At 47.6% G+C, this 13,651-nt stretch overlaps 1 protein-coding gene across 1 annotated transcript in view; it reads right to left on the bottom strand.

Annotated features, from left to right (window-relative positions):
* BBS7 (Bardet-Biedl syndrome 7) overlaps positions 1 to 13,651 on the bottom strand; it is a 56,932-nt gene that overhangs the window by 7,078 nt on the left and 36,203 nt on the right. Inside the window, exons 14-15 of the mRNA XM_043973384.1 lie at positions 12,923 to 13,062; positions 8,773 to 8,937 (exon numbers count right to left, since the gene is read on the bottom strand). Of these exons, the coding sequence (XP_043829319.1) occupies positions 8,773 to 8,937; positions 12,923 to 13,062 (305 nt within the window). The remainder of the gene's footprint in view (positions 1 to 8,772; positions 8,938 to 12,922; positions 13,063 to 13,651) is intronic.

The following is a 13,651-nucleotide window of genomic DNA, read 5'->3' as shown; positions in this document are numbered from 1 at the left end:
ACGAGGTACCAAGCCGACCTCTGATGGCCTCTGAGGGGACTTCCAACTCTCAGGTTTGGGGAGTATTTGCCCCCATCATGCTGCTGAAAGTGCCCTCTCAAAGCTCACTAATGACAACCTCAGCAGCACATCAATCCTCACCCCCCACAATTTGTCTGCCATACAAGTAGCTCCTAAAAAAGCCTCTTCCTTTGTACTCCTGAGAGCACTGTATGTCTGTGTTTGTATGCACATATATCTGTGTATACACGTGCAAATACTTAGATATGTGGACTCCAGTAGAAAACAATTTACATGCCAAATGGAGGTCTGGATAGATGGATAAGACAATGAGTTCTTTATGGAGTACTTTCTAAAATGTCAAATCTACACCCCCCCAATCAACATTTCCACATATAAGTAGAACAGAAAAAAGGATTAGATAGGAAACCATGAGCCTCTGCAGTTTGCTTTTTTAAAAAATTATGCAATGAATTCGGCATGTCACTTTCAAAGCTGTTCTGTCTGTTTCCTTCTAGACTTCCTTCATTTCTCATCCATGCATTTTGTTTTGTTTTGTTTTGTTTTTTTGGTGAGGCAATTGGGGTTAAGTGACTTGCCCAGGGTCACACAGCTGGTAAGTGTCAAGGGTCTGAGGCCGGATTTGAACTCAGGTCCTCCTGCATCCAGGACCGGTGCTCTATCTATTGCTCCATCTAGCTGCCCCTCATCCATGCATTTAGAAAAATGCTTCAGGGACCCTCTTTTCTTCTATTTTAGCAATACTATAGCTAGTTCCCTTTCCTTCCAACTGAAAAGGAAAAAAAAATCCTTGTAATAAGTATGGTCAAGCAAAACAAATCAACAGAATAGCCATGTCCAAAACCATGTGAATTGTTCTGCATTAAGTCCATTGCCTGTGTCAGGATGTGAGGCACAAGTTTCATCATAAGTGTTCTGCAATCGTGGTGACGCCTAGCATAATAAGAGTTCTGTTGTGTTTCTGACACAATGTTTTTATTCTCCCAGCGTGGCTCTCTTCATTGTGAATCAGTTCACACAAGTCTTCCTAGGTTTCTCTAACGCCCTCCCTTTCACCATTTCTTAAGGCACAATAATATTATAGTGCTCTCATCTGCCATAATTTATTTAGCCATTCCCTATAGGATGGGTCCTTACTCTATTTCCAGTTCTTTGCCACAGCAAAAAGAGCTTGTATAAATGTTTGGACACAAGGTCCTTTTCATCTTGCTAGTGATTTTAACAGAAAATCTTGGTTTCCCTTTGGTTCTGCCGCCTAACAGTTGTGTCTCTTTGGGTAAATCCCAAGCTCAATGAGCCTTAGTTTCCTCTGAGGGTATAAAAAAAGTCTCAGTGGTACAGCATTGCAGACCTTCCAGTTCATCGCCACTGCGGCCCTCGAGCCACTCTTCTCTGGATCCTTTGCTGGCTCCTCTTCCTTCAACCCACTTCTTAATGTGGGCATCCCACAAGTCTCTGTTCTTAGCTCTCCACACTTTTCATAACCTCTTCCACAAACACAAGCTCCCAAGTCCACATGTCCGGTGCTGACTCCTCTCCCAAGCATGCTAAACCCATCCATGTGGCAGTCCCAGGAGCAGCTCACATTTAACATATCCCAAACAAAATCCTCCATTTTTCCTCTCTTAGAAGAAACCCACTTCTCCTTACTTCTTTTTTCTACCCCTCCATGGCATCATCATCTGATTCGGGCTTAGAACAACAGGATCATCACTAACTCCTCTTCCAAGTCAGCTGACACATTCTGTTGATGCTTCATCTCATCCCCACTGCCACTATTCACATTTAAATCCTGATTTTTTTCTTCCTTGGACTACTGCATGAGCCTCCTTGATGATCTCTTTTTCTCTTGTCTTTTCTCCCTTCCAATCCATCTTTAGCACATTCTGATCTATAATCTTCCTAAAGCCCAGTTCTGATCATGACACACAATAATAGTAATAATAATAATAAATGGCAAATTAATGTTTACAAAGTGCTTCCCTCACAACAATCCCATGGGGAAGGTAAGACAAGTATTCTCACCATAGGAATTTTATAGATGGTGAAGGAAGGTAGCCTAGGAGTACCAGATTTCAAACTGTATTACAAAGTGGTAATGATCAAAACAATCTGCTATGGCTAAGAAACAAAATGGTGGATCAGTGGAAAAGATTAGATACATAATACACAGTAGTAAATGACCATAGCAATCTAGTAACTCACAGATCCAATATATTGGGACAAGAAATCACTATTTGACAAAAACTGCTGGAAAAACTGGAAAGCAGTTTGATAGAAACCAGGTAAAGACCAACATCTCATACCATATGCCAAGATAAGATCAAAATGGGCACATGATTTAGCCATAGAGGATGATATCTTAAACAAATTAGGGAAGCATAGAATATTTTATCTGTCAGATTTATGAATAAGGGAAGAGTTTACGACCAGACAAGAGATAGAGAACACTGCAGAATGTAAAATGGATAATTTTGATTACATCAAGTTAAAAAGGTTTTGCACAAACCAAGATTAGAAGGAAAACAATAAACTGGAAAAAAAATTACAGCAAGTTTCTCTGACAAAGGCCTCATTTCTCTAATATATAGAGAACTTAGTCAAATTTATAAGAATACAAGTCATTTCCCAATTGATAAATGGTCAAAATATATGAACTGGCAGTTTTTGAAAGAAAAAAATCAAGCTATCTATAGTTATATGAAAAAAAACTCTAAATCACTATTGATTAAAGAAATGCAAATGTAATTGTGAGGGGGCAGCTAGGTGGTGCAGTGGATAAAGCACTGGCCTTGGGTTCAGGAGGACCTGAGTTCAAATTCGACCTCAGACACTTATACTTACTAGTTGTGTGACCCTGGGCAAGTCACTTAACCCTCATTGTCCTGCCCAAAAAGAACCAAAACAAAACAAAACAAACAGACAAAGAAAAAAAAAAAACCTTCAGTGGCTCCCAAATCCTACAGAATACATTTCAAACTCTTTATCCTGTCATTCAGAGAACAACTCTTCCTTTCTGGACATCAATCCCAATACTTCCCTTCATAACCTATGCAACAGTCAATCTGAACTACATTCTAGGACCCAACTTCCCCTCATTTCCTTTCTTCAGAATGTTGTCTGCCCTAAATTCCCTTTGCCCCAAACTCCACCTTTCCACTCATTACCCATCACTCAAATGCTCCCTCCTCCCTCCCTCCAGCCTTCCCTCATTCCTCTATGTAGCCACAGGAGATCTCTCCCAACCCTGGAAATGCAGAAACAACTTTTCTTGGGCTCCTGGTGCACCTGTACAATGTATCTTCCAAGAGAATTCTCTGAATGGTCCCAAAGTACACATTTCCTAGGAAGACAACAACAGGCTCTCTTCCATGCTGGTCTCCCCAAGGGACCTAGCTCAATACTCCAGACACAGTAGGTGCTACATAAATATCTGGTGAATGCCGAAGCACACATGTAAGAGCCTGGAGATGGAGCCAAGTGTAGAAACATTTCCCACGACTATAATGTTTTAAGGCTAACAAAGCACTAGCTCCACAACCCTGAAGTGGACAGAAGCTCAATTACTTTTAAACTCATTTTATACAAGAGGAAGTGGAGTTCAAACTGATGAAGTTTATAGGACTTGGATCTAGAAGGTGCAGACCAAAGACGACAGACAATGACAACACCAACATCGACGACGACATCAGCAGCAGCAGCAGCTAGCATTTTTACAGCACCTATGTGCCAGGCACTGTGCTAAAGCACTTTAAAAATAGGATCTCAACTGGGATAGACTCAGCTCTCCTCAGCAATACAAGGATCCAAGATAATGCCAAAGGATTCATGGTGAAAAATGCTTCCACATCCAGAAAAAGAAGTGTGGAGTCTGAATCTAAAGCAGACTATTTTCACTTTTGTTGTTTATTCTTTCTTGCATTTTTTCCTTTTGTTCTGATTTTTCTCCTACAACACATGGCTAACATGGAAATGTGTTTTAAATTTTTTTTTTTTAAATGCTCATTTGGTCCTCACAACAACCCTGAGGAAGGTACTATTCTTATCCCCATTTTACAATGAGGGAAACTGAAACAAACAGATTGAGTGACTTGCCCAAGGTCACACAGCTAATAAGTATCTGAGGCTGGATTCGAACTCAAATCTTCCTGACTCCAGGCCCAGCACTAATTAAAGGAGCATCTTACTGGGGAAATAGGGTTGGACAATTCAGTGTAGACAGATGATTATGGAAGACCTAAAAATCCCAGAAGAGGTCTAGGTTTATTTCACATAATTAGAACTCAGAGCTGGCAGGGACCTTACCTGCCTACTAGTCCAGTCCATGGACACAAGGAATCCCCACTATAGTTGACAAGTGAACACGCAGGCTTGCCTTGAAGCCTGAGAGCCCGCCACTTCCCAAGGGAGCTCATGGTCCTTCCCAACTGCTTTTTTTTTTCCCCAAGGCAATGAGGGTTAAGTGACTTGCCCAGGGTCACACAGCTAGTAAGTGTCAAGTGTCTGAGGTCAGATTTGAATTCAGGTCCTCCTGAATCCAGGGCTGGTGCTTTATCCACTGCACCACCTAGCTGCCCCTGCCCAACTGCTTTCATTGTTAGGAAGCTTTCCCTAACATTCAGACAATCTGACTCCAACACTTCTCATGGCCCCTGGTTCTGCCCTCTGTGCCCAAATGTAGCAATTCTACCCCCTCTTCAAACACTTGAAGACTCCCTCCTGTCCTTCCTGAGCCTCCTCTTCCCCAGGCAAACAAGCCTGGTTCCTGTGCTGGTCTTCTTACAACATGGTGGGTCTCCAGATCCCGTCCCTTCTTGGCTTGTTCTCCTCTGACTATCCTCAAGCTGATCGATGTCCTTAACCTGGGGGACACAGAAGGGACCACAATCCTCCAGTGTCCAGTGCATTTCTGAAAACTAGGCATCCCTGAAGGTTGCTCTTGTGTTCTTGGCTGGCACATCAACACTGTTAACTCATACTGAGTTTGTGGTTCACTGGAATACCCAGATCTTTAGACAAACTGCTATCTACATCTTACACCCCAAACCTATACTTGTAAAGTTGTTTTTCTGAGCCAAAGTCGATAACTTTACATTTATCACTATTGATTAGACTGAGCCCAGTGCTCTGGCCTGTCAGAACCTTAGTGGCTAATCCTGCTGTCCATCTGTCGCTGACCAGGAATCTGCCGATCTCATACTGCAGGCTTTGATCCAGAAACCCAAGTCCCATTCTCAGACACCTCACCTTAGCCAGCTATTCACTTCAGTCATCACTATCTCTTGCATTCAATGGACAGCAACAAGGAAACTACCAGCTCTGCCTCAGTGGTTATCAGCTCCTCAAGCCAGACGCCATCATCTTTGGCTGCACTTTGTCGGCTCCTTCTGATCCTGCCGCTCGAGCCCCTGGGGAAATGGTGGGCAAGCTCTTACTTTTCCTGAGGAGGCCTGTTTTCATCTTCAGTGGAGTTCTGAGGAAACTGAGGGAAACGGGCCTTTCATGGAGGGTTGAGTACTGTGTCCTTGGGAGCTGGCCCAGGCGCTCTCTCTCATCCAGGAGGAGGAAGCGGCTTAGCAGGAGAGCCTCAAGTAGAACCCTTGGGAAGGGGAAGGCAGGCCACCCACCTCACCACCAGGGAAGCCAGCTGCTCTGGCTCAGGAGGAAACCAGTTCAGGCTCATAGTCACGGACGTCACAGTTATGGTGACGACATCTCAGCTGATTCCTCCTGTCCTCTCTTTTCACCTGAATTTCAGGCTCACGCCTCCAGCTGACACCAGGAGGTTGGTTTTCCAGAATTCTGTTGTCATCTCATCATTCAACCTTTCTGCAACAGAATTCATGAGCTCCCCCAACCACACTCATATGGCAGCCTTTTCTTCTGTCAAAAATTCTGATTCTCCCCTATTTGAAATGGTCATGGGGCACCTAGGTGGCGCAGTGGATAAAGCACCAGCCCTGGATTCAGGAGGACCTGAGTTAAAATCTGACCTCAGACACTTGACACTAGCTGTGTGACCCTGGGCAAGTCACTTAACCCTCACTGCCCCGCAAAAAAAAAAAAAAGAAAAGAAAAGAAAAAGAAAAAAAAGAAAAGAAAAGAAAGAAATGGCCATTATGTTTCCCATCCTTTCCAACCCATTCTCTATTTTTCATGGTTAGCATTTTTGTTGTTGTTTAGTATTTTATTTTTTCCCCAATTACACATAAAAACAAGCTTTGAGTTCCCAATTCTCTCCATCCCTCTCCCCGCCCCCCACATTGAGAAGGCAAGGAATTAATTATAGGTTATACATGTGTAGTCAAGCAAAATATATTTCCATATTAGTCATGTTGTGAAAGAAAACACAGACCAAAAAAAAAAACCCTCAAGAAAAATAAAGTTTAAAAAAAAAGTCTGCTTGACTCTGTATTCAGACACCATGAGTTCTTTCCCTGGGGATGGATAGCACTTCTCATCCTAAGTCCTCCAGAGTTCTCTTGGATTCCTCCCCCCACTAGGCTCAGCCTTGCTCACATTATCCCTTCACACTGGATTAAGACAGACAACAGCCTCCCAGCTCACCTACCAACTCCAGGCTGTCTCTCCTCAAATCCTTTCTGTGCAGCACTAACTTACTAAGAGGAATCTTCCTTAAGGATCATTTTTTACCAAGCCATTCATCTGCCCCAAAGCCCTCTGTGGCTCTTTGTGGCCCCCTCGTCAGGAAATTGATTTCTTCTTATCAGCTTAACAAACATAAACCTTTACATACACAAAGGATCCAACAAAAGGCCTGTCTATGCGAGTACGAGTCTCTGGGATGTTCAGCTTGCCTTGGTATAAAGCAGATTTGACTCCTTTCAAAGCTGCCTGACGGGCATCCACCTGCTCTCCCCATTGGTTCGCTCTCCCTCCTTCTGGGAACATCATGACCACTATCACAAGCCTCCCCCTCCCTTTAAAAGAACAACTCTGAGGACTTAGCCCACATCTCATCAGAGAGACGGCTGCAGGACAGACCCCCCATGTTCTGGGGTCCTCGGGGTCTGGCACATGGTCACCTCACTGTTCTCCTGCAGTATTTCTGAGCATAATGGTGCGTACTCCCTGACTATCTAATGTCAGGAATGTACTGGGACGTCTGCCTCTCAGTTTCCCCATCTACAAAATGGGATTAGTACTAATACTTCTCCAGGCCAACTAGCTGAAAGTCTCCACTTTGGTGTCTGCAGCTCAGCCAGTGCCTACAACCCCCACCTTTGCCACTCCAGCCTCCACATGACACACAAATGAGCTTCTCAAATGTCTGGGAACACCATGTCCTTGCTCAAAAAAAGCTCTGGCAGCTCCCCACCAGCCTACAGGATGAAATACCAACCTCTAAGCTCGCTTTTGAGACCCTCCCAAACCTGCTTTTCTACCCTCAGCTCACACTACCCCCCCCCCCAACCTAACTGAACAATGAATTCTCCCCAATCCTGAATTCACCAGAAACTTCCTTCTCAAGTCTTTCATTAAAACAGATGTAAACTCCTTGAGGGCAGGACTATCTTAGCTTTGGTTTTAGGCTTAGCCTAGGAGCATATGGCACTTAATCAAAGCTTCTCATTCATTCATTCATTCATTCATTCATTCATTCATTCATTCATTCATTCACTCATTCATTCATTCATTCATTAGCAGAATAGGCTGCTTTACAGCCCCGCAAGCTAGGGCTAGTGACCACTTGGGTGTGCAGTAGAGGACATTCTCAGTCAGATGTGAGTTGGACTAGCTGGCCTCTGAGGTCTCTTCTGACTCTGGGATTCTCTTCTATGCCTTTGCCCAAGCCGTCCCCCAGGCCTGGAATGCACCCCCTCATTTACCCCATGCCAACACCCCATGCTCATCTCGGTTACTGCCCTCAGGGCCTCTCTCCTGGCCCTTTTCTACCCCCTCCCTTCTCCCTCCCTCCTCACTTAAAGAGCAAAGATAACATTAATTCAGACATTGTCCTAGCATGAGATAGGAGGATCTGTAATCCCACCCCAGCCACCACACTCCCATAGGAGCCCCCTGGCATGGAGCTGTTTAAGAGGAGGGACTATTCACCCTTTGTGTTGTGCTCCTCAGCACAGTCTGCAACACAGGAAATCCGTAACAAAGGCCTTTACATTCCTCCCTCCCTCCCTCTCCCCCCCCCATCCTCCTTCCTTCCCCTTCTCCTTCCCTTTCTTCCTTCCCTCCCTCGCCTCCTCCCTCCTTTCTCTTTCTTTCTTCCTTCCTTCTCTTCCTCCCTCTTCCCTTCGCTCTCTCTTCTTTCCTTCCTCCCTCTCTTCCTTCCTTCCTTCTCTCTCCCTCCTTCCTTCCCCTTCTCTCTCCTTTCCTTTCTTCCTTCCCTCCCTCCTTTCTTTCTTTCCTTTCTCCCTCCCCCCTCTCCCCTGTCTCTCTTCCTTCCCTTCCTTCCTTCCTTCCTTCCTTCCTTCCTTCCTTCCTTCCTTCCTTCCTTCCTTCCTTCCTTCCTTCCTTCCTTCTCCCTCCCTCTTTCATTTCCTTTCTTCCTTCCCTCCCTCCCTTCCTCCCTCCTTTCTCTCTCTCTCTCTCTCTCTCTCTCTCTCTCTCTCTCTCTCTCTCTCTCTCTCCCTCCCTCCCTCCCTCCCTTCCTTCCCTCTCCCTCCCTCTTTCCTTTCCTCTCTCTCCTTTCCTCCCTCCCTCCCTTGCTCGCCCCCTCCCCTCCTTCCCGGTAAACAGTGTCCTTTCAAGCGGCCCCCAGCGTGCTGCCTTTACCTGTAAGTGCTCTCCAGCTGTGTATCCAGGAACGTATTCTGGAAATAAAAAGTCACACACTCTCCAGCTGGAGCTTTTTCTGGGACCTCAGGCAGGCAAAACACAACCCAGGAGTGAACTTCGGCAAAACTGAACTGGCCGGTCAGAGTCAGTGTGTTCATGGGTCTGCATTTAAAGAAGAGAAACACACGCTGTTACATGCTGACTATGGAAGTGAAGAGTCACAGAGTTCCTCTCCTGGCCAGTGCTACCAGTGAGGCCAGAGGTCTCTGGGCAGCGAGCCGCCCTTTCCAAGGGCCTGTGGGTCAGTCTCTACTTGACGTCCCACCGATCAATGGCAGAACCCAAACCTCCTCTAGACCTACTCCAATGTCCATGACAACCCCGCCCCCATTCGAACCTCAGGGGGAGTCTCTGGGAGGTTTTCTGAGCCACGGAGAACCTCTCATGACTGACTGACTACCTGTGTGCCCGGGCACGAGTCACGCTCCTCTGCCAGAGAAGGGACCCGGTGGTCTTGAAGGCCTAAGACTCCCCCCAGGCTGCTCCTCCCCAATCCTGCCCACTGGCTCCCCACAGTCTCTCTCCTCTCCACACTTGCCCAGCCATACCACGGCAGCGCCCTCCCACCCCATCTCCCTGCCATGATTCTCTTCCCCTTCTCACCCAGTCTGCCTGTTCCTACCAGAAAAATCTCCCACATGCAGCCTCGATCGCTTCAATTATGTGACCACCAAAAGGCCTTCGGGGGCTCCCTGGTGCTGACCACGTCTATGGGGCAGTGGAGAGAGGGCCGGGCCTGGAATCTGACAGTGACCAACCGGGTGGCCCTGGCCAAGGGATGGCCCCGCTCTCTGCCTCAGTTTCCTCATCTATAAAATGAGGAGTAATCATAGTACCTACATGAGAACAACTGTTAAGTGTTCTGAACACCTTAAAGTATCACTTAAAGGCTGGTGAAGAGAAAGAGGAGGAAGAGGAAGGAGAGGAGGAAGAGGAAGGGGAGGAGGAAGAGGAAGGGGAGGAGGAAGAGGAAGGGGAGGAGGAAGAGGAAGGGGAGGAGGAAGGGGAGGAAGAAGAGGAAGGAGAGGAGGAAGGGGAGGAAGAAGAGGAAGAGGAGGAGGAAGAAGAGGAAGGAGAGGAGGAAGAAGAGGAAGAGGAGGAAGAGGAGGAGGAAGAAGAGGAAGGAGGAAGGAGAGGAGGAAGAGGAAGGGGAGGAGGAAGGGGAGGAGGAAGAAGAGGAAGAAGAGGAAGAGGAGGAGGAAGAAGAGGAAGAGGAGGAGGAAGAAGAGGAAGGAGGAAGGAGAGGAGGAAGAAGAGGAAGAGGAGGAGGAAGAAGAGGAAGGAGGAAGGAGAGGAGGAAGAAGAGGAAGAGGAGGAGGAAGAAGAGGAAGAGGAGGAGGAAGAAGAGGAAGAGGAGGAAGAAGAGGAAGAGGAAGAGGAAGAAGAGGAAGAGGAGGAGGAAGAGGAAGAGGAGGAAGAAGAAGAGGAAGAGGAAGAGGAAGAAGAGGAAGGAGAGGAGGAAGAAGAGGAAGAGGAGGAAGAGGAGGAGGAAGAGGAGGAGGAAGAGGAAGAAGAGGAGGAGGAAGAAGAAGAAGAGGAGGAGGAAGAAGAGGAGGAGGAGGAGGAAGAAGAGGAGGAGGAAGAAGAGGAAGAGGAGGAGGAAGAGGAGGAAGAGGAGGAGGAAGAAGAGGAAGAGGAGGAAGAGGAGGAGGAAGAAGAAGAGGAAGGAGAGGAGGAAGAAGAGGAAGAGGAGGAGGAAGAAGAGGAAGAGGAAGAGGAAGAAGAGGAAGAGGAGGAGGAAGAGGAGGAAGAGGAGGAGGAAGAAGAGGAAGAGGAAGAGGAAGAAGAGGAAGAGGAGGAGGAAGAAGAGGAAGAGGAGGAGGAAGAGGAGGAAGAGGAGGAGGAAGAAGAGGAAGAGGAGGAGGAAGAAGAGGAAGAGGAGGAGGAAGAAGAGGAAGAGGAGGAGGAGGATGGGGCCTACCCACTGGTGTCATGCTCCACACACTCTGCACATCAGCCAAACCAGGCATGTCTCCTTCTCTAGGCCTCTGCTCCCACAGTGCCAGGAGTGGCCCACCTGCCTCCTTCCCTGCCCCTCTCCTAAATGCCATCTCTACCATTAATCACAGCTCAATTCTTCTCTGTTCATCAGTGTTATTTAGGGCCTCCCCAGGAGGCCAACCCTGACTGCAGCAGAGTCTGGCGAGGGAGCCCGGGTTCCAGTCTCAGAGTGCCGCACTCAGCTGCCTCTACGGTCCCATCCCAGTTTAAATCGAGGACCCTGGGACTTCCCCCCAGGGTGCTCCCACCCCTGCTGGCGCCACGCACTGCTCTAAGCAGCTGACTCGTCACCCCCATTTTGCAGGCCAACAGCAGCGAAGCAAGCTACCCCATGTGCCTGAGGCCACATTTGAACTCAGCTCTTCCAGGCTCCAGGCCCAGGTGCTGCGCACTATGGCACCACCCAGGGGTCTCTCTAGGGGGCTTCTCAAGTGAATTCGAGCTCTCGGCTTTCCTCTGTCCTCCTCAGGTCCTGCAAATCCCACCAGGGCAGCTTTTCTGAACCATTCTGGGTTCCCTGGACCTGGCATCTAATAGATTCCCGTCTGGCTGAACTGATTTAGTCCAGAGATAGGCACAGGATGTTGTATTTCCATCGTGTTCCATTCTCTGTGACCCCATTTGGGGTTTTCTTGGCAGAGATACCAGAGTGGCTTAGCCATCTCCTTCTCCAGTTCATGTTATGGATAAGGAAACTGAGGCAAACAGGGCAAAGGGATTTGTCCAGGTTTACACAGCTAGGAGGGATCTGAGGCCGGATCTGCACTCAGCTCTTCCAGGCTCCAGGCCCAGCGCTTTATCCACTGGCCCAGCTGAGCTGCCCCTGAAGAGGAGGACGCCTGATGCTTCCTGGCAGTCAGCTTCATTCCAGTGGTTAGCAAAGACAACTCCATTTTGTTGGATCAATTTAGATGGAGTGCTCACCCAACGTCCTGTCCTGTTGTTTAGCAGATATCACAGATTATTCAGGGCGGGGGACACAACTGAACTGACTGTAATGGCTGACTTTCACAAGGATGAAATAACAGATTAACAAGCGGAGGATTATGGAACCCCAGGCTTGGAGGGGACCGGGAGTGAGTGGTCATGAAAGCCCATGCCCAGCCTTCACGAGGAAGACTGTCCAGAGAAAAGCTCTCCACCATCCAGGTCTGACAATCTTCCCCGTCGGAGAGCCCATGTCTTTGTAGCTCAGTGGCCCTAGAGGAGAGAGCTTTGAATCCTGGGTACGAGTCGGAAGGGAGGATGGGCCTCCTTGGAAACCAGTGAGCTCCCATCAATCCAGGCAAAAGCTGGGGGACAGTTTCTTGGATATTTGTTGAAGGGATTCCTTGTTCGTGTCCGGGGTGGCCAGACAGCCTGCCAACTCAGCAACTCTGAGATTGGGTCATGAAGAAAATGTTCCTGGTGTCCAGGCTGGGGGAGGTGGGCATGGGGAGGGGAAATGGAAATATTCCATTATGGAACATTCTGGGGCCTATGGAAACTGGGTCCCTATAAGAGCTGTACTAGCCAAGCAGTCTGCTTATGATCAATCCTTCAGGAGGAGAAAAACGGAAAATGGAAGTTCTGCCCATCGTATCCACTGCCCTACAATGCTGTGCATTTGGGAACGGTGATGATGGCCCACACACAATCTATTTTGCGGGTAGCAGGTCTTTCAGAGGATGCACTCAGCTGGGAATATCCAGAGGAGCTAGCCATCCATCCCAGGAGCCCACTGAGGGAAAGCAGAGGCTCTCTTTCTTTAATCAGCCGAATCATCCCAAACAAAACCTAAGAGGTTAAACATGCTTGTGCCACCAAGGAACAAGCCCCACACAGCTTCAAGAATGGTTAAATTACAAAAACAAATGTCTTAGGGGCAGCTAGGTGGCGCAGTGGATAAAGCACTGGCCCTGGATTCAGGAGTACCTGAGTTCAAATCCAGCCTCAGACGCTTGACACGTACTAGCTGTGTGACCCTGGGCAAGTCTCTTAACCCCCACTGCCCCACAAAAAAAAAAAAGAAAAGAAAAGAAAAAAATTTTTTTTAAATGTCTCTAAATCGAAGGGTAAAATCACAGTGTTCGGTCCTTTGTCCTACCTCTCATGATCAATAAAATGAGTTCTCTGATGAAGCGAGAGCGGCTTGATCTGATACTGACGCACTTGGCAGGTTTTGGGCTGAATCCTTGGAGTTACATAAGCTTGCAGCGTACCATATTGGCCTTCAATCGATCGGATCTGAGTCAGGACAAAGGGAAGAAGAGACAGAAAAAATCTGAAGGAAAATCCTAAAGGCAAATCATCAAGAACACAAGACCTCATTCTTTGTGTGTAGTAATACCAAGTACCTAGCAGGGAAAATGAGCATTCCACTTAAAAGGTGATTTGAATAAAACGAGTGGCTATAATAAAGCAATTAAAATCATGTCAAAAGGTCGTCACTGCACCTGTCGCTGGTCAGCCAAACAAGTCTTTATTAAGCACTTACTGTGGGCCCGGGATGTGCCAAGCATGGGGACACAAAGAGAGGCAAAAACCAGCCCCTGCCCTGGAGGCCCTCACAGACTAACAGGGAGGCCACGTGTCAACAAGCCGGCACAGATGAGACATCCACAGGGGAGATGGGAGTCTGGGCAGCCCGGGGAGGCCTCTCACAGAAGGTTGGAGCTGAGCTGAGTCTTGCAGGAAGCCAGGGCTGCTGGGATCAGGAGCAGAGGGAATGGATCCACCTCCCCGGTTTTTACCAGCTCTGTCCATGCTTTTCCAACGCCAAATTTTTTTTTTTTTTTTTTTTTTAGTGAGGCAATTGGGGTTAAGTGACTTGCCC

Source organism: Dromiciops gliroides, chromosome 6, assembly GCF_019393635.1.
Source record: "Dromiciops gliroides isolate mDroGli1 chromosome 6, mDroGli1.pri, whole genome shotgun sequence".
Taxonomy (NCBI): domain Eukaryota; kingdom Metazoa; phylum Chordata; class Mammalia; order Microbiotheria; family Microbiotheriidae; genus Dromiciops; species Dromiciops gliroides.
The sequence above is the reverse complement of the archived record's forward strand: the minus strand, read 5'-3'. Positions and strand labels throughout refer to the sequence as shown.